This window comes from Lichenostomus cassidix, unplaced genomic scaffold (genome assembly GCF_008360975.1).
Source record: "Lichenostomus cassidix isolate B80296 unplaced genomic scaffold, HeHo_3.0 HiC_scaffold_38, whole genome shotgun sequence".
NCBI classification, from domain to species: Eukaryota; Metazoa; Chordata; class Aves; order Passeriformes; family Meliphagidae; genus Lichenostomus; species Lichenostomus cassidix.
Window position 1 is genome coordinate 2,119,434 of NW_028147440.1, and position 25,011 is coordinate 2,144,444.

The 25,011-nt window shown below is 48.2% G+C and overlaps 1 protein-coding gene across 4 annotated transcripts in view; it reads right to left on the bottom strand.

Annotated features, from left to right (window-relative positions):
- Positions 1 to 10,197: 10,197 nt before the first annotated feature.
- LOC146422988 (putative selection and upkeep of intraepithelial T-cells protein 1 homolog) overlaps positions 10,198 to 25,011 on the bottom strand; it is a 166,504-nt gene continuing 151,690 nt past the window's right edge. For all 4 annotated transcript variants that reach the window (XM_085045584.1, XM_085045587.1, XM_085045586.1 and 1 more), the window contains one exon: positions 10,198 to 12,752. In XM_085045584.1, the coding sequence (XP_084901710.1) occupies positions 12,385 to 12,752 (368 nt within the window). In that variant the 3' untranslated portion in view covers positions 10,198 to 12,384. The remainder of the gene's footprint in view (positions 12,753 to 25,011) is intronic.

The window sequence follows — 25,011 nt, forward strand, 5'->3', positions numbered from 1 at the left end:
GGTACTTTCCACGCGCTTAAACTACCTCGCTAATTGGTTATAAATTTAATCACGCTCAAGAGCTTAAGACAGTTAGCTATGTGACTGTCTTATCTTGTTTAACATTCTTTTATGATGCTCACACTTTTGGCATTAAAGTCTTGTTATCTCCTGGGAAAGGCACTTCAGAGTCAGTCACATAAACTGGCTTGTGCATAAAACGCTATGCTATTTCTCAGTCTTCCGTGGCTTCGCTTTCAAACTTATTTTTCCATGCTTCCCAGTAGACTTTCCCAATTTTGTATCCTTGCTGAGCAAACGTAATCAGTTCAGGATCAAATATCCTCTCATTGCTGGGCACACCTCTGCTGACACCAGTATCTTTTACCGTCCCCCCATCAGCAGAGATTTCCAATCTGGGATGAGCCGTGTCAGCATCCAGGGTGGGAAACTCTGGAATGGTCAAATCAGGCCATGAGGAACAGAAACCACAAGCTCTGCTTTTCTGAGCCTTTCCCTTCTGTGCCCTCAGCCCCCGCTCATTTGTCCTTCCCTCCCTCCACACTCAGCTGCACTCAGCAGCCTCTTGCCTCAGGGCACCTCGAGTTTCTCCCTCCCCTCCTGCCATGTCCCTTCCTTGGGCTGCTGCCAGAGGGACTGGCAGCCTGCAGGCACCAAATGCCAGGCACTCCTGCAGTGCTGCTGGGACTGCAGCAGGCAGCTGCAAGGAGGAGGCTGTGGGGCTCAACCCCCTCTCCCTCCATCTCTGCATTGCTGCCAGGTGGCCTGAGGAAAAGGCCCAGGGGTTGGCAGCAGCTGGAATCAGGTTTGGGTGTCAGGATGAATTTGACAAAGTCTGAACGGGATTTTAAAGCTTTAAGTAGATTCTCCTCCATAACAAGACAGCACTAGTATAGGATACTGCTTGCACATGGATTAGAGTGGAAGAGTGATCTGCACTGCCATGAGGAAAAGGGAATGTTTCTTGCCTCAGCTTTCTGTGCTTATCACGGGATGGGAAGAAACCCTGTCACGACTCGAGCAAGGTGCAATGGCAGGAACTGAGGGCCTCTAGCTCAGCTCAGACTGAAAGGAGAAGGAGCTGCTCCTCCCATGGACCAGGATCAGCTCCAGACACCTTTCCTGACAGCCCCAAGAGGCTAAAGCAGCAGTGGGAGCGGGAGCTGCAGTGGCCAGTGCAAGCCAGCTGTGCTTGCTCCCCACAGCTGAGAGGACTCCTGACAAGCACAGGCAGGGCTTAGGGAAGCACACAGCAGTAATAAAATTCATCAAATCCCCCCTTCTCTCAGTGTGTTCTTCTCCAAACAGCTCTCTGAGGAGCCTGTGTGTGTTTTTCAGAGCTGCACTCACGCTCTGGGTACTTACCGCCTCATCTCCCCTATGCTTACCTTTCAGGTAAAGAAGTGTATCAAGCCCTGTTGGAAAAGAAAAGTGGTTTTGTCAAGGCTTGCTGGGGGAATCCAAACTGAGAGCTCCAACTGTGCAGAGATAACTGGGGAGTAAATCAGATAAAAGTGGGATATTCACATTGCAACACAAGTTCTAACAGCATGGAAATCATAGGGTGAGATGCAGCTGCTACTCCCTGGAAGGACTGTGCTCAGCATGCCCCAAACCTATTCCCCAGAGACTCCACACACACACACACAGTCTGTAAGCTTAAGCACAGGCTGAGGAAGATGAAATGGAGAGTGGAGCTGAGTGGAGACCCTGTGGCCAGGCTCTGCTGTGATCCCTGCAGGGAGTGGAACTCGATGGTGCCTTGTAGCTGATAAACCTCAGAGCAGCTCTCAGCCAAGGGGGAGAGGAGAAGATGTCTTGTGCTGAACCAGCAACTCAGGTGAAAGTGCTTTTCTCAGATGAACTTGGCTCAGTATCATCTCACTGTAACACTGACACACCCCTCCATCCCAGAATTATTCCCCTACCATGTACGCCCACACTCACTGAACATGTGCTCTGTAGTTTTTGATTGTGTCTCTCAAAGAAAAGTGACAGGATTATACACCAATCAGTAACATGACTGGAGTCACTGAAGTTCTGCCTAAAAGTATAGAAATAGTATAAAAGCGAGTTAGACTGGGGAGAAGCCAGGGAAGACTCCAGAGTAGCTTCCTGGGAGCAGAACTTCTTTCTTCCCCACAGGGACGTTGATTGAGTAAGAACCCTTACTCTTTGTTCACAGAATGATTTCTCTTGATCTTGTCTGGGTATTGCTTTGAATATGTTTTTGCAGTCAGTCACTGTCACTGTCACATAATTCCCAAACATTAACCTGTCCCAATTGTAAATGATCCAGCTATATATTAATAAGAATTGTTATTCTGTGAACTGTCGGTGTGAGTCCTTCACAGGCACTGGCAGTCACTTGCAGCGGGGAACATACAGTAATAAAAGTGTGGAGACCTGGGAAGGGTCTCTCGTATGTCTGGGACATGTGTCCCTGAACAAGTCACTCAAACATCCTTCCAACCCAGTGGATGGTTCAATGAACTCCCCATAACAGGACACGACAGACTTACCTGGCACTGAGGTGCTGACAGACCAAGGAATCCCAAAGGGATTGAGAAAATCTCCCCTTCCATGTGACACCCAACTCTCTGCCCTCGGTGACACTGATGCCTCCACTATGCTCCCCTACTCCCACATCACACGCAAACACACACACTGTTCCCTTAGCCAGTGTCTTAGGTTACATGGAAGGTGTAACCAATAGTATGTATTCCATTGCCATCTTCATAAGCTGTTAAAAACAGGTGGGGCAGTGGTCTTTTATTTTAAGCATAACTCAGCCCTGAAAACACCATCTGGGGGGGCTGTCTCCACTAATGGGCCATCCAGGTCTCCCAGCATGACTCATGGAATTCCAGAGACTCAGCCCTGATTACACAATTGGGGGCTATCTCTGGTGATGGGCCATCCAGGTCTCCAGGAGTGACTCATAGGATTACATCATCCCATTGTGAGATGCCCTGCCCAGAGGGGAGGAACTGAACATTCCCACCTGCATATAAGCTGAGACACTGGAACTCTGGAGCATGACTCCCACCGGATTCCTGGGGAGAAGAGCTTGAGAGTCACCACTGGACCTCCAGAGACCAACCAGACCTTTCTGCAGGATCACCATTTCAACAAGACCACATCCATCACTCCAACAGGACTGCAGCCACCATCTAACTAACTAACTGTACTGCTAACACCACCCTGACTAATGGTGGTAGGTTGTACTCTGACTTTGTCAGTTTAAACCATTGTTTTCTGTATTATTGCCTTGTAATAAATACTAGTAAAGAATTGTTATTGCTTTCCCCAGATCTATGCCTGAAAGCCCCTTGATTTCAAAGTTATAATAATTAGGAGGGAAGCGGGGGTCATATTCTCTATTCTAAGGGAATTTCTCACCTTCCTTGGCAGACACCTGTCTTTCAAACCAGGACAATCATTTCTCTTGTCTTTTCATCAGAGTCTTAGAGAGAAAAAAAATAATGCACAACATGTGACATTTTGGTTTCCCAGACCTGGGGCACATGGATCCAACTTGCTGTGAGGTCTAAAGAGGTCTAAAAGCTGCTGTGAGATGGACTCGGTCTCTCCTTCCGTTGCAGATGGCATAGAGAGGCCAGAGGAACAGCCAGACCACAGACTACAAAGCAGATAGGCTTTCACAGAGAAAGGGCTCCAAGGAAACCAAGGTGACTTTCCTGCATCTGTTTATCCTGGAGACGTTTTTAAGGCTGATCAGGCACTCATGAGCCAGGGAAAGGGGAGCAGGGCTTGCCCAAGGTCTGAGCCTCTACAGCAAATGTGATGTTCAGAATGGGGTGGGCAGGACTCTGGCTGGGGGTGTGTTCTGTGGTGGGAAAAGCCATGGCTGTACAACAGGGCTTTGGGCATGGCCACCACCCAGGGAAGAGCAGGTCCCTGCAAGCAGGAAACCCAAAAGCACAGCTGCAGGGAAAGAGCTTGCCTGGCATCCCAGGAGGGACACAGTCCAGCCTGTCCCTGTGTCCCCTGGCACAGCCCCTGGCCTGGCCTAGACTGGCACACTGTTCCTCTGGGCACCCTCCTTCCAGTCCCCTGTGCACTGGGACATCTGCACAGGGACACTGCCTGGGACAAAACACTTGCTGGAGGCCTTTGCCAGGGCAGCCTGTGGGGTGTTGAGAGTGCCAGACATGGGAACAGTCCAAATGCCCCCAGGAGCCTCTGCCAAGGTTACCAACATGGCCTGGTCAGGTGTGCTCTGCCAATGCCATCAGGTGTCTGCCACAGCCCCATCTGCCCTGGCTTCATGAGCTGATGTTCTTCCTTCCCTTGTGTGCCTGTGGTGGTCCCTCCCTGGGCATTTGTCATCCCATGGAGAATCTCTCAATGTCCAAATGAAGCTCCAGGCACCAGTCTCAGTCACTGTGAATGGTGTGAGTTCAGGAGAGCTGTTGGGGAAGGGTCAGTCCTGCCTTGCCCTAAGCAATGGTTTCATGTTGCTGGTTTGGGCCCTTGGCCATGTGTGGCAAGACGTTCTCCCCCTCCCCACTCTCCTTCTGGTTCATGGCGGAACACAGATAACTCTGGTGGGGTCAGAAGCCCAGCAGGAGGTTATCTCTTGGTGCCCAAAGGTCTGAGACCTCTAACCTGGAATTCATATTTTGGTATGGAAAGAGGATGTGGAGAGAGAAACAAAGAAATCAATATGTGACCAAAGTCACGCTTTTACAACTATAAAAGCTCATGAAAAATATCCCAAAGCAGAGGTTTTCTACACACACTCTGAAGATGTGCAAGGAGCTTCTCCCCAGAGTCTGGATTCAGGCTCTGCTGGTTAATTTCCTGGGAACTGGGTGAAAGGATTTCAAACTATGCTCCACCACCAGTTGGCTGATTAGACACATTTGATTCCTGAGTTATATTATTCTTGCTGGATGTTAATAAAAATAGGTACCTTTTCATAATTTGCATTTTAGCTACTCATAGTTTTACTATGACTCATAATTATGTTATTCCTGTGTAGTATGTAATTTGTCCTAAGTTTATGTCTTCCAATTTCTGTGTCTAATAAATGATATCATATTAGACTTAATTGGCCATTATTAAAGGGCGTTGAAAACGAGACTGAGTCTTGGGGTGCTGGCCACCCTAATAAGAACTACTGCCTGTTGCAAGAGGCCTAAGCAAACAGTGGAAAATCATCTAAGCTCCTGTCTACCATTCGTAACACCATGACACTCTGCCACAGGTTCCTGAGGCTTGGCAGGGCCCTGCTCCAGCTCCCACCCAGGAGGGAAAACCAAGTCCACAAAGGCCCCTCAGCAAGGGCTGAGCATGGCTGTGCCCTGGGACACCACAGAGCTGGAACACCTGGCCCTGGACTGGGGAAAGGTGACGTCTCCCCAGCCATGGCTGCAGAGGCAGAGATCTCTGGAGAGGCCCTTGCCAAGGTGGGAGGCATCACTGACACTTTTGAGATAAAAGGTCCAGCTCTGATGAATGAACTCCACTGCAGGCTTGGGGGAGGATGAGATGAGTGGAAGCAGAGGAAGGGACCCTTCTAATTCACCCCAGGAAAAGTCTCTCAATCCCATCCTCCTCCCTTCTCTTGCCTGTCAATACCATGGTCCACCCAAGCTCTCAGTTGCACATGGAGACATCTCCCTTCTGCCCCTGGATGACAGATGAGCATATGGAAGCATATGAAAAGCTTCTGCCTGCAGGAGAGCTCAGGCTGGCAAAGGTCTAATGCTTCTGTGTGGTAGAACCTGACTCCACTTGGTGCTTCATTGAACTTATCACACCAGTCATGCAAAGGCCTGAGAAATGTCCCCTTGTGACTAAAAGCCAAAAGAAACCCCAGAAGTGACATGTAAAAGCCTCAGCCACTTCACCTGAGCCATCTGTTCCCAGCCTTCCTCTACCAAGCACCAGGAACAGCCTCTGCCACAGGAGGTTCTGCAGTGAATGTTTCTCACAGGGATTCACTTCCCATGGCCTCCCTTCTTGGTCCTGTGAACCAAGAGCCCTTACCTCGAAATACCAGAACAGCACCAGCAACCAATGTGAAAAGGAATAAAGTGAGCATTGTCCAGAAGGCAGGGACAAGTGGAGACACACATGTAAGAAGAGCACTGTCGGGGGTTGAGTACATTTAGAATTTCTTCCCATTCCTGTTACTAAGCAACAAATAGTTGGATGTTTAGAGCGATCAAGTCTTTTGTAAAAGACAAAATGTGTGCTTGGGCAGGGCAGGGTAAGGGAAGAGCCGGCCCTTGGAACGGGGTCTCTCGTGGTTCAGATGCTGAGAGGAAAGGCTGCTCTTTGCTTTTTCGGCTGCGACCAGAGGAAATCCAACTGTGCCCTGTTTTTCTCTTCTCCTGGCTGGGTGAGCTTTGATTCAAACTTTCTCCCCACTGGGAAGGGCATGTTTCCCTGGGCTGTGTTTTTTCCCGCAGCTGCTGCCGGGAGAGTCTGGCTGCCTCTGCTGCCTGCCCCCGCCCTCTGCCACACGAGACCGCGGCGTCTGCTGTGACTGCAGAGGTCCTTGCTACCTTGCTAGCTGGCCGGGGAGAGAGCCAGCGCCTGCCCCTGCTACCCTGCTTTTCTCGCTGCTCCGAGCTGCTTTGCCTCCCTGCACGCTTCTCAGGCTGCCCGCCATTACCAGCTGCCTGAGGCTGACCTGACCCTGCGCCACAGCGCCACCTGCAGCTGCTTGGCAGTCATCGCACCTGCCCTGCCCAGCTGGGAGCTCAACAGCGCCCCTGCTGCTTGCAACCGTGATTACACGACACGGGAAAAGGCTCGGCAGCTCACAAGTCATCTGCTATAGGTTTTCCGGTTCTAGTTGTGGTTGCTATTATTGTTATTGCTTGTTTATAGATACTAGTAAAGAACTGATATTCTTTTTTCCCATACCTTTGCCTGAAAGCCCTTGATTTAAAAAATTAAATAATTCTGGGGGAGGGAAAAAAATCACATTCTCTGTCCTAAGGGAGAGTTCAACCTCTCTTGGCAGACACCTGTCTTTGAAACCAAGACAAGCACCTTTGAAAAGAAAATATCTGAGTGTCATCTGTCAATATTCAACATTTCCCCCAAATGAGAGTACCCACATAAACAGTTCTTAAAAAATAGTCCCAGGCCTACAGGGGTGAGCAGAGCCTGCCTTCCCTGTGGATATGCACAGCATGTGGGGTAAGAGGGACCCTGCTCATTTCTCACTGCAACCTGTCCTGCCTGTAGTGCCCCCAGCTGCTCTGGGTTGGGTCTGGCTGGACTGGAGAGCTGTCACCTTCCCTGGCACTGGAAAGGGCCTCACTGGGCTCCTGAGACAATGAGCCTCCAGCAAAGACTTCTGGGGACAATGGGACTTACCTGAGAGACTCACAGTAGTTTTCTTCTCCGCCTGCACTGGGGAGTTCAGGATTTGACAGGTGACTTTTCCCTTTTGCTCTCCTGTAACTGTGACTCGACTCCGCACACTGAAGAGTTTCCTGTCATCCTGGTGTATTTCTGTGTCTGCAGACAGACCCTGCCCATCCTCAGTAGCCCATTGGACAGTAGGTTTGGGGAACCATCCATGTGATGCGCAGCCAAGCTCCAGCCCGTGCCCTTGGGGGCCCAGAATTTCAATGATCACTTCACCAGTACCTTAAAGGCAAGAGAGTTTCTTAGTGGGAGAAGTCTCCATGAAAGCAGCTCTTCCTTGGATTCACAGCTCTTGTTTAACCCAGAGTTTCCTGCCAGTTCCTGTCCGTCCTTCACACAACCTTTCCAATGGTCTTTCTGTCATCCCACACTCCATCAGCCATAAATGCTGAATTTCCTTTGGCTGAGAAAGAGCTCCAGTGTGGGATGGGTTTGCCTCTCATCTCCCCACCATTTCATGGAGCAGGCAAGGAGAAGGTGTGTGGTTTATAACCCTGTAGGAACCTGGAATTTTTCCAGGTCAGGTTGGACAGGGCTTTGAACAACCTGGTCTAGTGGGTGGCATCCCTATCCATGGAGGGAGTGTTGGAACAAGGTGATCTTTAATGCCTTCTCCAACACAAACCATTTTATAATTCCATGATTCTGTCATTCTGTGCTGTTTTTACCAGTGAATCCAGGCTGACAAGCTCCACCAGACATTATCAATACCTGCACACAAATGGTGCCAACTGTCCAGCTGGGGGGAACTGGCAGCCCAGAACATCTCCTTAGCCCAGCTGAGGAGTCACAACAGGGAGGTTCCCCATTCCCATCAGTCCCACAGCCAGCGATGCTGAGCACCTGGATGTCTCTCAGGTGGGCTCACAACTCCCCAGCAGGGATTATTGCAGCCCCCCAGCCCCACATGGGTCAGAACAGGGCTCAGGCTGGGCATGGAGCTTGCAGAGCATCTCTTGGCACAGGAACTCCCCCCAGGCTCTTTGCAGTTTTTCCAAGCTGTTCCTTCCTGCTCCCTTTCACCACACGAGGCAACTGCCTTCAAATGTGCAGTCCAGGCTCTGGGTTTCCTGGAATATTCAGGTTTAGAGCTCCTGCCTCGCCTAAAACCACAAGGGCTGCAATGAACCTCATGGGGCTGGTGAGATCACAAGTTCCTGTGTTCTCTCCTGGATGTTGGCACATGGGTTGGATTTTCTTGGCTCCTCACAGAACTCTCACTGACTTAGAAATAAAGTGTCACATGGATCAAAAGGCAGGTGCAATGTGGCACCCAGGGGCTGCTGGGAGTGGGGAGGTGACATGTTGGGTCATGTAAGGGGGCATCAGCTAGGGGACAGTGACCTTTCAGAGAGCTCTTTTCCCACTCTAGGAGCTTCCCCCCTTCCCCACCCAACCCAGAAAGTCTCCAACCTTCAATGCTGAGCTTGGTGGCTGTATCAGCACTCCGGCCCTTGGATGTCACAATGCAACTGTACATTCCTTCATCTGCTGGTTGGACATTCTTCAGTGTCAGGGACACATTCCCAGTGGCAAATCCATCTTTTGGCACTGATGTCCGTCCATGGGATTTCTGACTTGGTCCTCCCCCAATCTGCCTGTATGTGTAGATGTCCTCTGTGTGTCCATCTGTGATTTTCCTCCACTGCACTTCAGGGTTGTCCAGTGGCATTGTGGAAGAGATGGTACAAGGAAGGATTGTATCCTGGCCAACAATTCCAAGTACATTCTCAGGAGAGGTGAGCTCAATTTTTTCTGTGGAAACCAAACTTGAGTGAGCATCTGGCTGAAATTAATCAGAAAATGTACTGATGTGAACAACACAGGACTGGGGCAAAGTCTATTGGGGAGGATGGGGAAAAATTCAAAGTTGAAAATCTTCACAAATTACTTTTTTCTTTTCTTAATGCACCTTCAGGCCATGAGACAATCGATCACCCAGAGCTGGCTGTGTCAGTGCAGAAGGGTGCAGGCACACAGGCCATGGATGACAGAGATCCTACACAGAGCTCTCCCAGGAACGTTCCCACTGCCCCAGCAGTGTTATCCCCTCTCATTCAGAGCATCCCTGAAGCCTCCAGATGTGTGAGGCAAATATTCAAGAGCACTTGCAAAATCACAGGAATACCAGTCACAGTCATAGATGCAGCCAGTGAGATCCCATTCCCACTTGGGGTGAGGTTGGACAAGAAATTGTTGGTTACAGACCCCCAGTGGGCTGGACCATGAAGATCACCTGCCAAAAACCCTCTAGACTGTACGTGGCAAGTCCTTCAACTTTACTTTTCTGTTTCAAATTTAATGCAAGGTCTAGGGAAAGACCCAAACTCAATAATGAGCAGTGTGACCTGCAGTGTCAGGCTCAGGAGCTAGGAATTCCTTCGTTTTGGTTATATGCTGCTTCTGTGAGTGAGTTAAGTCTTTGACCACGCTAAAGATAAATAATGGGAATGAGGAAAAACAACCTCAGGAAATACTTCTGCCTCGGGATGGGTATGTACCTTCTGCATTGAGATAGGATTAAATGGAATTGGCAGAAATCACAAAAAAATCCTCACATCGCCAGGGAGGGCAGTGAGCCACACTGCCTGGCAGGTAGTAGCACTGCTGTGGCTCCCTAATGAATGCCACAAACCTTCACAGAATGTTCCAGTTAGTATCATTATTATTTATTTAATTATTATAATGACTTGTGTATTATTATTTCATTGATTTATATTTTAATTATTACTTTTACTTTATTTATTATCATATTTTATTATCATAAATCACTATTTTTGTATTTCTAGTAGATACATAGCTCAAATGACTATAATCACAAAGGAATCAGCAGATATTTTGGCAATTATACCCAGTCACCGTAAAATTGAATTGACTGGAACCAACGCTCTAACCAAGGAATGTCCCATGGCAGAAATTTCTGCCTGGCTTCCAGGAGAAAAACAATGAACTAGGGATGGAGTCTGTGAGAGCTGCCCAAAGAAACCTTCTAGGATTTGACTTACTGTGTGGGTGAGCCTGAAACTCCTGACAGGAAATCTATGGAGTTTCACAGTGAGAGGCACTGCATTACCAGGGATGCAAACAGAATCTGAAAAAATGTGGAACAAATCAGAGGCTAAACACATGAAACCTCAGTGGCATCTGAGATTGTCTAACACTGTGTGCCAACAGAACAGCACATGGAGTGGAGATGGCTGCTGGAAACAAAAGGCTTTTGCACACCTGCTCACAGCAGCATTCCAAAGGTCCACACTAACCCAGGGAATATCCTACTGGCTGTTATGCTGCTCAGCCTGTCTCAGTGAAAGTGCCTCAGATTGGAACACTGCCATGAGTACTAGTCACCCCTAAGAGTCTCTATGCTTGGGAAGCTGGAGATTGCTCCAGGGAAATACATGGAACCAGTGCTCAATGGACCTTGCCTGCTTTTGAATTAACACCACCAGTTGCATTTTCAACTGAGAATTTTTTGTTTCTTTGTTTTCTCACATAATTCAGCCTCCAACCAAACTGCCTCCTCATGTCTGTAACATAGGTCCCTACTTAGTCAAAATAAGAGGTCAATAACAAATGTTGTTTAACCAGGAGACATGGTCTCTGAAACAAGTGGAATTCTTGATGCAGAATAATGTTTCTACAATCCAATCAGTTATCCACCATTCCTGAAAACCTCTGAAGTAGGATAGACAGCATGGTTGCATAAACAAACCCTCTTTCCCCAAGGATGAGCAAAAAGAGATGTGAAATCCTGGGAACCAGCTTGGGAGTTTGGAAAGGCATCAACTCTGAGGTATTAATGAACAAACTGGTTATGATAACTTGCGACCTGAGCAAACTGAATCACCCTCAATGATCTTCCATTTTGGTTCTGGGAACTAATCAGTGGCATCTACTAATCTGGAACTAATAAATGGATCTATTAGCTCAGTGGGAGGGAATTAATGAAAAAGAACAATTGATCACAGATGCACGCGGTGAAGTCTGAACCAATGTTTGTTTAGCTCTTGGCTGTATCCAAGCCCAACTCTGACTGCACTCAATGACAGCTGTAATCATAAGGGAAGGTGAAGAAGGTACCTCACCCACTGAAATTCAAAAGGTAATTTGGGATAATACAAGTGAATTTGAAAAGAAATTCCAGTCCTGGGAACGTAGTCCTTTTTCCCTATGATCCCAAGAGCAGCCCAGCCACAGCTTTTGTTTCAATGACACAGAATGGTTTGGCAGATGACATACAGCCAAGCAGTGCTTTAGGGTTAAACACAGTGGAACTGTACTCCATCCTCTAGAGCACAGAGTATGGGCCTGATGAAATGGAAATCAGTGGCAAATCACTGATGTGTGAATTGTGCGAGAGCAACAAGGGTTCACTGGTGAAAGTAACACCATCAAAGCTCAAGAGATTTGCCTTGACAAAGAAAAAAGTGTTTGCCATTTTGAGATAGACCTTAACGAAAATTATAAGGAAATAATTGTATAATTGTTACGGTATGTATTAGTAGAGAATCTGCTTGCGTGAGAATTCCTTGTGCCTCCATACATGTAAATAACAATACTGTAAATACAAGAAATCACTCTAATTGTTGTGTTTGTAACTTAGTTGACATTATGGGATGTGATTTTATTTATTCAGCTCCACTTGTAATTCAGCAATCACTACAATCTAATTCTACTGTGACTCAAGACTCTCAGCCTTCTTCTATTTATAGGAACCTCACACAGTAAAAAAACAGTTACACCACAAAACCTGAGGTGTTTTCTGAAACAAACCCAAGAAAAGGGAAAAAATACTTTGATTATTCTATTGGGATGTGGAATAAATACATCATGTGAGTGATCTGTATTGCCACAAGGAAGAGGGAATGTTTCTTGCCTCAACTTTCCATGTTCATCAGGGGATGGGATGAACCCCTGGCAGGACTCAAGCAAGGTGCAATGTCAGGAACTGAGGGCCTCTGGCTCAGCTCAGATTGAAAGGAGAAGGAGTTGCTCCTGCTGTGGACCAGGATCAGCTCCAGACACCTTTCCTGACAGCCCCAAGAGGCCAAAGCAGCAGTGGGAGCTGGGGCTGCAGTGACCAGTGCAAGCCAGCTGTGCTTGCTCTCCACAGCTGAGAGGGCTCCTGACAAGCACAGGACTTTGAAAAGCACAGGGCTTTGGGCAGCATGGAGCAGTGTAAAAAGTCATCCCACCCCTCCTTCCCTCAGTGTGTTCTTCTCCAAACAGCTGTCTGAGGGGCTTGGGTGTGTTTTCTAGAGCTGCACTCAGGCTCTGAGTACTCACCCTCTCATTTCCCCTATGCTTACCTTTGTAGTGCTGAAGTTTTTCGCGCCCTGTTAGAAAAGAAAAAGACAGTAAGTGGTTTTGTCAAGGCTTGTTGGGGGAATCCAAACAGAGGATCCAACTGTGCAAAGATAACTGGGGGGTAATTCAGATTAAAGTGGGATTTGCACATTGCAACAGAAGTTATAACAGCATGGAAATCATAGGGTGAGATGCAGCTGCTACTCCCTCGAAGGACTGTGCTCAGCATGCCCCAAACCTATTCCCCAGTGACTCCACACACACACACAGTCTGTAAGCTGAAGCACAGGCTGAGGAGCATGAAATGGAGGGTGGAGCTGAGTGGAGACCCTGTGGCCAGGCTCTGCTGTGATCCCTGCAGGGAGTGGAACTCGATGGTGCCTTGTAGCTGATAAACCTCAGAGCAGCTCTCAGCCAAGGGGGAGAGGAGAAGATGTCTTGTGCTAAACCAGCAACTAAGGTGAAACTGCTTTTCTCAGATGAATTTGGTTCAGTATAATTTCATTGTAATACTGACACACCCCTCCATCCCAGAATTATCCCCCTAAAATGTATGACCACACTCACTGAACATGTGCTCTATATTTTTTGACTGTGTTGCTCAGAGAAAAGTGACAGGATTATACACCAATCAGTAACATGACTGGAGTCAGTGAAGTTCTGCCTAAAAGTATAGATATAGTATAAAAGTGAATTAGACTGGGAAGAAGTCAGGGAAGACTCCACCATAACTTCTGGAAGCAGTTGACAGCTGACCTTCTTTCTTCCCCACAGGGACACTGATTGAGTAAGAACCTTTACTCTTTGTTCACAGAATGATTTCTCTTGACCTTGTCTGGGTATTGCTTTGAATATGTTTTTGCAGTCAATGTCACTGTCACTGATAATTCTCAAACCTTAACCTGTCCCAATTGTAAATGATCCAGCTATATATTAATTAAGAGTGTTATTCAGTGAACTGTCAGTGTGAGTCCTTCACAGGCACTGGCAGTCAACTGCAGCAGGGAACATACAGGAATAGAAGTGTGGATACCTGGGAGGGGTCTCTCATATGTCTGGGACATGTGTCCCTGAACAAGTCACTCAAACATCCTTCCAACCCAGTGGATTGTTCAATGGACTCCCCATAACAGGACATGACCGACTGATCAGGCACTGGGGTGCAGACAGACCAAGGAATCCCAAAGGGATTGAGAAAATCTCTCCTTCCATGTGACACCCAACTCTCTGCCCTCGGTGACACTGATGCCTCAACTATGCTCCCCTACTCCCCCATCACACACACACACTGTTCTCTTAACCAGTGTCTTAGGTTACATGGAAGGTGTAACCAAAAGTATGTATTCCATTACCATCTCCATAAGCTGTTAAAAACAGGAGAGGCAATGGTCTTTTATTTTAAGGATAACTCAGCCCTGAAAACACCATCAGGGGGCTATCTCTGCTAATGGGCCATCCAGGTCTCCAGGAGTGACTCATAAGATTACATCATCCCATTTTGAGATGCCCTGCCCAGAGGGGAGGAACTGAACATTCCCACCTGCATGTAAGATGAGACTCAGGAACAGTGGAGCATGACTCCCACCGGATTCCCAGGGGAGAGGAGTATGAGAGTCACCACTGGACCTCCAGAGACTAACCAGACCTTTCTGCAGGATCACCATTTCAACAAGACCACATCTGTCACTCCAACGGGACTGCAGCCATCATCTAACTAACTAACTGTACTGCTAACACCACCCTGACCAACAGAGTGGCAGGTTGTATTCTGACTTTTTCAGTTTAAATCATTGTTTTCTGTATTATTGCCTTGTAATAAATACTAGTAAAGAACTGTTATTCCTTTTCCCAGATCTTTGCATGAAAGCCCCTTATTTCAAAGTCATAATAATTTGGAGGGGAGGTCATATTCTCTATTCTAAGGGAACTTCTCACCTTCCTTGGCAGACACCTGTCTTTCAAACCAGGACAACCACTTCTCTTCATTTTCATCAGTCTTACAGAGAAAAAAATAATGCACGACATGTGACATTTTGGTTTCCCAGACCTGGGGCACATGGATCCAACTTGCTGTGAGGTCTAAAGAGGTCTAAAAGCTGCTGTGAGATGGACTCGGTCTCTCCTTCCTTTCCAGATGGCAAAGAGAGGCCAGAGGAATGGCCAGACCACAGACTGCAAAGCAGATGCGCTTTCACAGAGAAAGGGCTCCAATGAACCAAAGGTGACTTTCCTGCACCAGTTTCCCCTGGAGACATTTGTCAGGCTGATCAGGCACTCCTGAGCCAGGGAAAGGGGAGCAGGGCTTGCCCAAGGTCTGAGCCTCTACAGCAAATGTGATGTTCAGAATGGGGTGGGCAGGACTCTGGCTGAGGGTGTGTTCTCTGGTGGGAAAAGGCACGGCTGTACAACAGGGCTTTGGACATGGCCACCACCCAGGGAAGAGCAGGTCCCTGCAAGCAGGAAACCCAAAAGCACAGCTGCAGGGAAAGAGCTTGCCTGGCATCCCAGGGAGGGTGGGATGGAGCACAGTCCAGCCTGTCCCTGTGTCCCCTGGCACAGCCCCTGGCCTGGCCTAGACTGGCACACTGTTCCTCTGGGCACCCTCCTTCCAGTCCCCTGTGCACTGGGACATCTGCACAGGGACACTGCCTGGGACAAAACACTTGCTGGAGGCCTTTGCCAGGGCAGCCTGTGGGATGTTGAGAGTGCCACATATGGGAACAGTCCAAATGCCCCCAGGAGCTTCTGCCAAGGTTACCAACATGGCCTTGTCAGGTGGGCTCTGCCAATGCCATCAGGTGTCTGCCCTGGCTTCATGAGCTGATGTTCTTCCTTCCCTTGTGTGCCTGTGGTGGTCCCTCCCTGGGCATTTGTCATCCCATGGAGAATCTCTCAAGGTCCAGATGAAGCTCCAGGCACCAGTTTCAGTCATTGTGAGTGGTGTGAGCTCAGGAGAGCTGTTAGGGAACGCTCAGTCCTGCCTTGCCATGAGCAATGGTTTCATGTTGCTGGTTTGGGCCCTTGGCCATGTGTGGCAGGACGTCCTCCCCCTCCCCACTCTCCTTCTGCCTCATGGCGGAACACAGATAACTCTGGTGGGGTCAGAAGCCCAGCAGGAGGTTATCTCTTGGTGCCCAAAGGTCTGAGACCTCTAACTTTGAATTCACATTTTGATATGGGGAGAGGATGTGGAGAGAGAAACAAAGAAATCAATACGTGACCAAAGTCACACTTTTACAACTGTAAAACACATGAAAAATATCCCAAAGGCAGAGGTTTCCTAGATACACTCTGAAGATGTGCAAGGAGCTTCTCCCCAGAGTCTGGATGCAAGCTCTGCTGGTTACTTTCCTGGGAACTGGGTGAAAGCATTCCAAACTATGCTCCACCACCAACTGGCTGGTAAGATACATTTGGTTCCTGAGTTATATTATTCTTGCTGGATGTTAATTAAAATAGGTACCTTTTCATAATTTGCATTTTAGCCACTCGTAGTTTTGCAATTATGTTATTCCTGTGTAGTATGTAGTTTGTCCTAAGTTTATGTCTGTCAATTTCTGTGTCTAATAAATGATCATTTATATCATATTAGACTTCATTGGCCATTATTAAAGGACGTTGAGAACAAGACTGAGTCTTGGGGTGCTGGCCACCCTAATAAGAACTACTGCCTGTTGCAGGAGGCATAAGCAAACAGCAGGAATTCATCTAACCTCCTGTCTCCCGATCGTAACACCATGACACTCTGCCACAGGCTCCTGAGGCTTGGCAGGGCCCTGCTCCAGCTCCCACCCAGGAGGGAAAACCAAGTCCCTCAGCAAGGGCTGAGCATGGCTGTGCCCTTGGACACCACAGAGCTGGAACACCTGGCCCTGGACTGGGGAAAGGTGATCTCTCCCCAGCCATGGCTGCAGAGGCAGAGATCTCTGGAGAGGCCCTTGCCAAGGTGGGAGACACCACTGACACTTCTGGGAAAAAATGTCCAGCTCTGATGAATGAACTGAAAGCTTAGGGGAGAATGAGACCAATGAAGGCAGAGAAAGGAACCCTTCTAATTCACCCCAGGAAAAGTCCCCCAATGCCATCCTCCTCCCTCCTCTTGCCTGTCAAGACCATGGCCCACCCAAGCTCTCAGCTGCACATGGAGACATCTCCCTTCTGCCCCTGGATGACAAATGAGCACATGGAAAGCTTCTGCCTGCAGGAGAGCTCAGGCTGGCAAAAGTCTAATGCTTCTGTGCGGTAGAACCACACTCCATTTGTTTCATCTAACTTGTCACACCAGTCATGCAAAGGCCTGAGAAATATTCCCTTGTGACAAAAAGCCAAAAGAAACCCCAGAAGTCATGTGTAAAAGCCTCAGCCACTTCACCAGAGCCATCTGTTCACAGCCTTCCTCTACTAAGCACCAGGAACAGCCTCTGCCACAGCAGGTTCTGCAGAGAACTCTCTCTCAGGGATTGACCTCCCATGGCCTCCCGTCTAAAAATATGAGGTTGTGAGAACCAAGAGCCCTTACCTCGAAATGCCAGAACAACACCAGCAGCCAATGCGAGAAGGGATAAAGTGAGTACTGTCCAGAAGGCAGGGACAAATGGAGACACACGTGGAAAAAAAGCACCTTTGAAAAGAAAATATCAGAGTGCCATCTGTCAATATTCAACAGTTCCCCCAAATGGGAGTACCCACAAAAACAGTTCTTGTGGAGATGAATGGAGAAATAGTCACAGTCCCTGTAGGGGTGGGCAGAGCCTGCCTTCCCTAGGGATGTGCATAGCATGTGGGGTAAGAGGGACCCTGCTCATTTCTCACTGCAACCTGTCCTGCCTGCAGTGCCCCCAGCTGCTCTGGGATGTGTCTGGCTGGAGTGGAGAGCTGGCACCTTCCCTGGCACTGGAAAGACCTCACAGGGCTCCTAAGGGCTCCAGCAAAGACTTCTGGAGACAAGGGGACTCACCTGAGAGACTAACAGTGGTTTTCTTCTCCACCTGCACCAGGGGGTTCAGGATTTGACAGGTGACTTTTCCCATTTGCTCTCCTGTCACTGTGACTCGACTCCGCACACTGAAGAGTTTCCTGCTGTCCTGGTGTATTTCAGTGTCCGCAAAGAGCCACTCTCCATCCTCAGTGACCCATTCAACAGTAGGTTCGGGGAACCATCCGTGTGATCTGCAGCCAAGCTCCAGCCCTTGCCCTTGGGGGCCCAGAATTTCAATGATCATTTCACCAGTACCTTAAAGGCAAGAGAGTTTGTTAGTGGGAGAAGTTTCCATGAAAGGAGCTCTACCTTGGATTCACAGCTCTTGTTTAATCCAGAGTTTCCTGCCAGTTCCTGTCAGTCCTTCACACAACCTTTCCAATGGCCTTTCTGTCATCCCACACTCCATCAGCCATAAATGCTGAATTTCCTTTGGCTGAGAAAGAACTCCAGTGTGGGATGGGTTTGCCTCTCATCTCCCCACCATTTCATGGAGCAGCATGGACAAGGTGTGTGGTTTATATCCCTGTAGGATCCCGGAGTTGTTCAAGATCAGGTTGGACAGGGCTTTGAACAACCTGGTCTAGTGGGTGGCAATCCTGTCCATGGAGGGAGTGTTGGAACAAGGTGATCCTTAAGGTCTCCTCCAACCCAAACCATTCTATAATTCCATGATCCTGTCATTCTGTGCTATTTTTGATTGCTGAATCCAGGCTGACAAGCTCCACCAGACATTATCAATACCTGTACACAAATTGTGCCAACTGTCCAGCTGTGGGGAACTGGCAGCCCAGAACATCTCCTTAGTCCAGCTGAGAAGTCACAACAGGGAGGTGCCCCATTGCCATCAGTCCCACAGACAGGGATGCTGAGCACCTGGATGTCTCTCAGGTGGGCTCACAGCTCCCCAGCAGGGATTATTGCAGCTCACCAGCCCCACATGGGTCAGAACAGGGCTCAGGCTGGGCATGGAGCTTGCAGAGCATCTCTTGGCACAAGAACTCCCCCCAGGCTCTTTGCAGCTTTTCCAAGCTGTTGCTGCCTGCTCCTTTTCATCACACGAGTCAACTGCCTTCAAACGTGCAGTCCAGGCTTTTTGTCTCCTCAATCATTCAGGTTAAGAGCTCCTGCCTTGCCTAAAACCACAAGGGCTACCCTGAATCAGTTGTGAGCTGGTGAGATCACAAGCTCTTGTGTTCTCTCCTGGATGCTGGCACACAGGTTGAATTTTCTTGGCTCCTTGCAGACCTCTCAGTGACTTAGAAATAAAGTGTCACACGGGTCAAAAGGCAGCTGCCATGGAGCCTAGGGGCTGCTGGGAGTGGGGAGGTGACATGTTGGGTCATATGAGGGAGCATCAGTTAGGGGACAGTGACCTTTCAGAGAGCTCTTTTCCCCCTCTAGAAGCTTCCCCCCTTCCCCACCCAGCCCAGAAAGTCTCCAACCTGCAATGCTGAGCTTGGTGGCTGTATCAGCACCCCAGTCCCTGGATGTCACAGTGCAACTGTACAGTCCTTCATCTGCTGGCTGGACATTCTTCAGTGTCAGGGACACATTCCCAGTGGCAAATCCATCTTTTGGCACTGATGTCCGTCCATACTATTTCTGCCTTGGTTCTCCCCCAGATTGCTTGTATGTGTAGATGTCCTCTGTGTGCCCATCTGTGATTTTCCTCCACTGCACTTCGGGGTTATCCAGTGGCTTTGTGGAAGAGATGGTGCAAGGAAGGATTGTATCCTGGCCGACAATTCCAAGTACATTCTCAGGAGAGGTGAGCTCAAAATTTTCTGTGGAAACCAAAGTTGAGTGAGAATCTGGCTGAAATCAATCAGAAAGTGTACTGGTGTGAACAACACAGGACTGGGACAAAGTCTACTGAGGAGGATGGGGAAGAATTCAAAGTTGAAAATGTTCACAAATTACTTTTTTCTTTTTTCTTAATGCACTTTCAGGCCATGAGACAATAGATCATCACAGAAATGTGCTCCAAAGTGAGAAAGAATAAAAGTCCAAGACATCCATAGGGGAAATTGTGAGTTTTGAAAGACTTAGGAAACTATAATTAATGATTTGATTAAAATGGTTCACACCTTTCTTTTGATTTTATAAAAGAGAAATTAATTTTGGTTTGGAATGTGACATGACATGACATGACATGACATGACATGACATGACATGACGTGACATGACATTAGACTGACTTCCTCTTTTTTTTCTTATCTCCAAGGCAAAATGGGAACCTGGGGAAGTTGGAAAGCCCAAAGTCACAGAGGGGAGGGAGAAACTATGCTGATCCAACTTGTATAGGATGGAATTCTTTTGGGGAAAAGTTAAAAGTGAAAAGCATAAAAGCATGTGCAGAGCCACTTCATGCAGCTTCCCAGCCAGCCTTACTCCTTTGCAGCCCTGTGCCACCAGCAGTGGGGCAGCTGTGCCAATGCCAACTGCCAGGGCAGGCAGGGAAATGCTCCTGGTGCTGGGGCAGGGCTGGACAGGGCAGAGCTGCCTTGGCTTAGGGCTTCCCTGGCTCCACCAAAGGGGAGAAGCTCCAGCTGCAATGGGCTGGATTCCCCAGGAGCAGGGAGACAGGGCAGCTCTGCCTCTTGTGGAGTTCAGATCAGGGCTGCCAAGGAGACCATGACCCTCAGCTCCAGCACTTCTGATCTTCTGCACACTGGAATGCCCCAGAAGGGAGCAGAACAGCTCCTGGAAGCATTACCTGAGAGAGGGATGGCTGTAAGCAGTGCCAGAGCCAACAGGAGCCATCTCCTCTGCCCCATCCCTGAAGTTCCACATCTGGGATGATCCCGCAGAAGTCCTGGTACAGGCACAGAAAGGAAGTGAGCAAAGAAGGGAAATCCTGTCCCAAACAGCTCTGTTTTGTCTCACCTGGCACTTGCCACCAGCTGTGACTCCTGAAGGTGCAAAGCTCTCAAACAGTTGAGTTCAGCTACCGAGAAAACTTGTGCCTTTGCAGAGATCTCAGTTACCCCTGAAGATACTGGGAACTTCTCTCAGTCCAATGTACTCCCATGGAGTTGTGACAGGAGATACAAGAGAGGAAAACTCTACCCAGCCCCCACTACCTGCTCTGAAATTTGATGGACACTTTAATTAACACACCAGCTTAAATCTCTGGTTTGGGCTGCTCAAGTCTCTCTGTCCATGCTCTGAGATGGAAGAAAAGCATGAAGAAACTGTTTCCCCACTCCTATGCCCATGCTTGGAGGAAGGACAATCCATGAAATTTGCTATCCTGAAGTCACTGCTCCCTGGGCACCATCAGGCTGTACAGTGACAGTGCATCAGCCCAGAACAAACCTGAAATCATTTAGGGAGCTGCACCAGGCTTGGCTTTGCTGCATTACACTGCAGATCCTGCCCTTCACTGTTCCTGGCTCTCTCTGTGGACTAAACAAATTTCCTGTCACCCAAGAAGGCCCAAAAGAGTCCTCACTGTTTAATGTGATCGATTACTTCTGAGACCAAACCCACATTCCCAAACAAGCAGAAGGCTTTTCAAAAGAAGACTTGGGAAACTAACCCTAAAAACCTCACAAAGACAACAACCAAACACACAAAGGCAGAGCTCATTTGTCCCCTGAGGCTTTGTGTTCAGCACTGCTAAACAGACACACCAGGACACAGTTTAACTGAGAGCAATAATCTCTGTTACACCAGAAGGGGAGAAAATGGAGTTGGATTGACATTGACTCTGCAACACCTGTGAGATCTGCAAAGATCATTGAACACTCTGGAGTTATGAGAGGAATGATTTAATTGATAAACAAAGATGATTCATGATGACATGAGTTTTGGTGCTTATGAATTGACAGCTTTAATCTTTCAAGGTACTAATCAAGAAATCTTAAGCCTATTACCTTTTCTGCAGGGGCTACTGATGCCTGGGTGCTCTGGGAGTTATTGTCATCCTCAGTTACCATAAAATCAAGGCAGTTTCACACTGTTTCAGCTTCCAACAGGAAAGAGTTCCAAGTGGCCAGACTTGGAACCAGCCGTGCTTCCTGAGAAGGAAGTTCCAGAATTATCATCAGCCCTACTTCTCCTCAAAGCCCTGCCCAAAGGAGGTCACTGGGCCCAACAGCCTGTTCTAGAGGGAGAATTCCAGCCTTCTCTCCTGCTCAACAGTCTCCCTTTCCAAGTCAGACTGGGACAGCACAGCCAGCTCTGGACACCAAAGGCAGTGGAACCATCCTTGGGGAAACAAACACCAGACTCAGATGGCCAGTCCATACCTCAGCTTTCTCCCCACTCGACCATTCCCTGTCACCTCTAGTTCCTCTCTGAGCTCTCCTGGGAACAGCTGTGCTGCTGACGCCCCCAGTTCTTGCCACCTGCACCTGAGGAGACCTAGGGGATGGGAAGAGCTTGCTGGTCCCTGCGTGCACAGCTGGGATGGAGAGAAGAGAGTGGTTCCTGTGCAGCCTGACAGCAGCAGCACATTCACCTCTTGTTCAGGAGTGTCGGGGGTTGAGAATTTCTTCCCATTCCTGTTACTAAGCAACAAGTGGTCCGATGTTCAGAGCGATCAAGTCTTTTGTAAAAGACAAAAGCTAGGTTTTTGGGCAGGGCACGGTAAGGGAGGAGCCGGCCCTGGGAACGCTCTCTCATGGTTCGGACGCTGAGGGTAGAGGCTGCTGGCTCTTTGCTTTCCAGCTGCTACCAGAGGAAATCCAACTGTGCCCTGTTTCTCTTCTCTCCTGGCTGGGTGAGCTTTGATTCAACTTTTCTCCTCACGGGGAAGGGCACGTTTCCCCCCCAGGGCTGCGTTCCCTCGTGGCTGCTGCCGGGAGAGTCCCGCGGCCTCTGCTGCCTGCCCCCGCCCTCTGCCGCACGAGACCGCGGCATCTGCTGTGACTGCAGAAATTCTCGCTGGCCGGAGAGAGAGAGCGCCTGCTCCTGCTGCCCTGTTCTCTCGCTGCCCTGAGCTGTTTCCTGCTGCGCTGCGTGTTTCTCAGCCCATCTGCCATCGCAGCTGCCGGACGGTGACCTGACCCTGCGCCACAGCGCCACCTACAGCCGCTCGGGAGTCATCGCACCTGCCCTGGCCGGCCGGGAGCTCAACAGCGCCCCTGCTGCTTGTAACCATGATTGCACCACACGGGAGAAGGCTCAGCAGTTCACGTTATCTGCTGTTTGGTTTTCTGGTTCTATTTGTGGTTTGCTATTATTGTTATTGTTTGTTTATAGATACTAGTAAAGAACTGATACTCCTTTTTCCCATACCTTTGCCAGAAAGCCCTTGATTTACAAAATTAAATAATTCGGAGGGAGGAGGGGAAGGAAAATCACATCCTCTGCTCTAGGGGAGGGTTCAACCTCTCTTGGCAGACACCTGTCTTTCAAACCAAGACAAGGAGACAAAGAAATAACAGACTCCTGCTCACTGGCCTTAGTCAGCAAGGATGACTAAGGGACAGGTATTTTTCCTCTTGCCAGAGAAACTTCCACCTGCAGAAGGGAAGGAAAATGAACAAAAGGATCAGGTTCTGAAGTTCAATTGCAGTGTTTCTGTGCCCAAAGGTCACTTTGATGCCTGAAGGTCATGTATCCCTGTTGGAGTTGTAGGCAATTGGGTCCAAATGCATCTTTGATGGCACTGAGAAGTTTAGGAGAAGCCGAGATCCTGCTCAACGCCCATCCACAGTCGTAATTGAGAGAAATCAGCTTGAAATGGGAATAATTCTGCTTGTGGAGAAGGTTACATCTATGAACTGAAGAGCTCTTGGATTCCCTCTGCACTTGCCTCTTGCTGTCACTTTTCCCAGCTCTTTCTTCCTTCAAAGACTGCACCAGAAGTGGTTCTTGCTGCCCTAGGAATTCTGTGCTATTGGGAAAGGTATCTCTAACTAATCTGATATTGTTCTACAATGAACACACCTGCCTTGTGGATGACAGAGAGGCTCTAGATGAAGCTTTCCTGTCAGGGAGCTCTTGTGTTTTATGGCACAGTCACCTTAATTCGAGAAACCAGACACAGTTCAGACTGGAAAAGTGTTGGCTAACAAGCCCTTACACTGATCTCTAAATCACCCAGAAAAGAAACTTCCTAACACAATTTGAAGCATTAGGAAGCAGGCATTCTTTACCTGCACAGGACACACAGAGGATCTCTCCTTATTCTCTGTGTGAGGTGAGACTTTACAACAAGGTATTTATCCATCATGATCATATATATTCATTACAATGTGCATCCCACCTAATACATAACCATCACATTCTAGAACTTACTGCCATGCATCAGCTTATACTAGAAGTCCTTTTATGGTCCTGGAGGGTCATCTCAAGGGGTCTCTGGAGGTCATATTCACTGAATGCTTCGATAGTAAAAGTGGACTTTTTCTTTGGGCATGCTCTGTTGCTTCTTGTTACAGAACTTGCCCCAAAAGCACAGTATTCCTTTTTATTTGTTTCTTCACTGCTTCCAGATAAGTTTATCATCCTGTGTGCATACTTTCAACCCTTTTGTTGGTTTTTTTTGTTTTGACAGTTAGTCTTTAAGCTCTGTCCAGCACCTTGGGGGGAACTGAAAATTTCAGTTCTCTACCTTATGTATCAAGTCCCCCCTTTTCTTGAGACTATGGCACTTTTAGACAAGTCTCAGTACTTCATTTTCCAGCACAAAGTGTTAGAACAACTCTAACACTGGATCATAATACAAGCAAGTGCACACTGCAAAGATTACAATAACTGCCACAAATGCATGTCACAGCAGTCTCCAATTTGGTAGCCATGGAAGCCAATCCCATAAAGAAGAATTTTCTTCTTTCTGCCACTCTTCTACTGCTCTTTCTATTGAGGTGATTCCTGTCTGTTGGACTTCCAGCCCATCACTGATACAAGTGCAGCATTCTTGTCCTGATATAGCACACCTTCCTCCTTGGCCAGCCAGCAGATAATCTAAGGCCCCATGGTTCTGTAGAGCCTCATTCCTCTCAGCATTATTTGAGAACATATCCAGCAATAAGTTACATTTAATATGTCAGCTACCTTAATCTTTCAGTTTTCATATGAATTTTCATTACTAACCCCTTGGTGAACCTCTAAAAGTGTTTTTGGTGACCAAACATTTTGGTTAATTATCAAGATACTACTTACAGATATAAGGAATATTTTGGTTACAACATTACTCATTATTTTCCCTCAGTCTTATTTGGGCTGGGGACAATAATTCGGTTGTCTACAGAGCTGACACCTTATTTTAAAATTTTAGAGTAATACTGTTCCACTTTCCCATGGTGTCTGTGGTTAACAAGACTTGGTAGTGTCCTTTCCACTTTGGTTGGAGA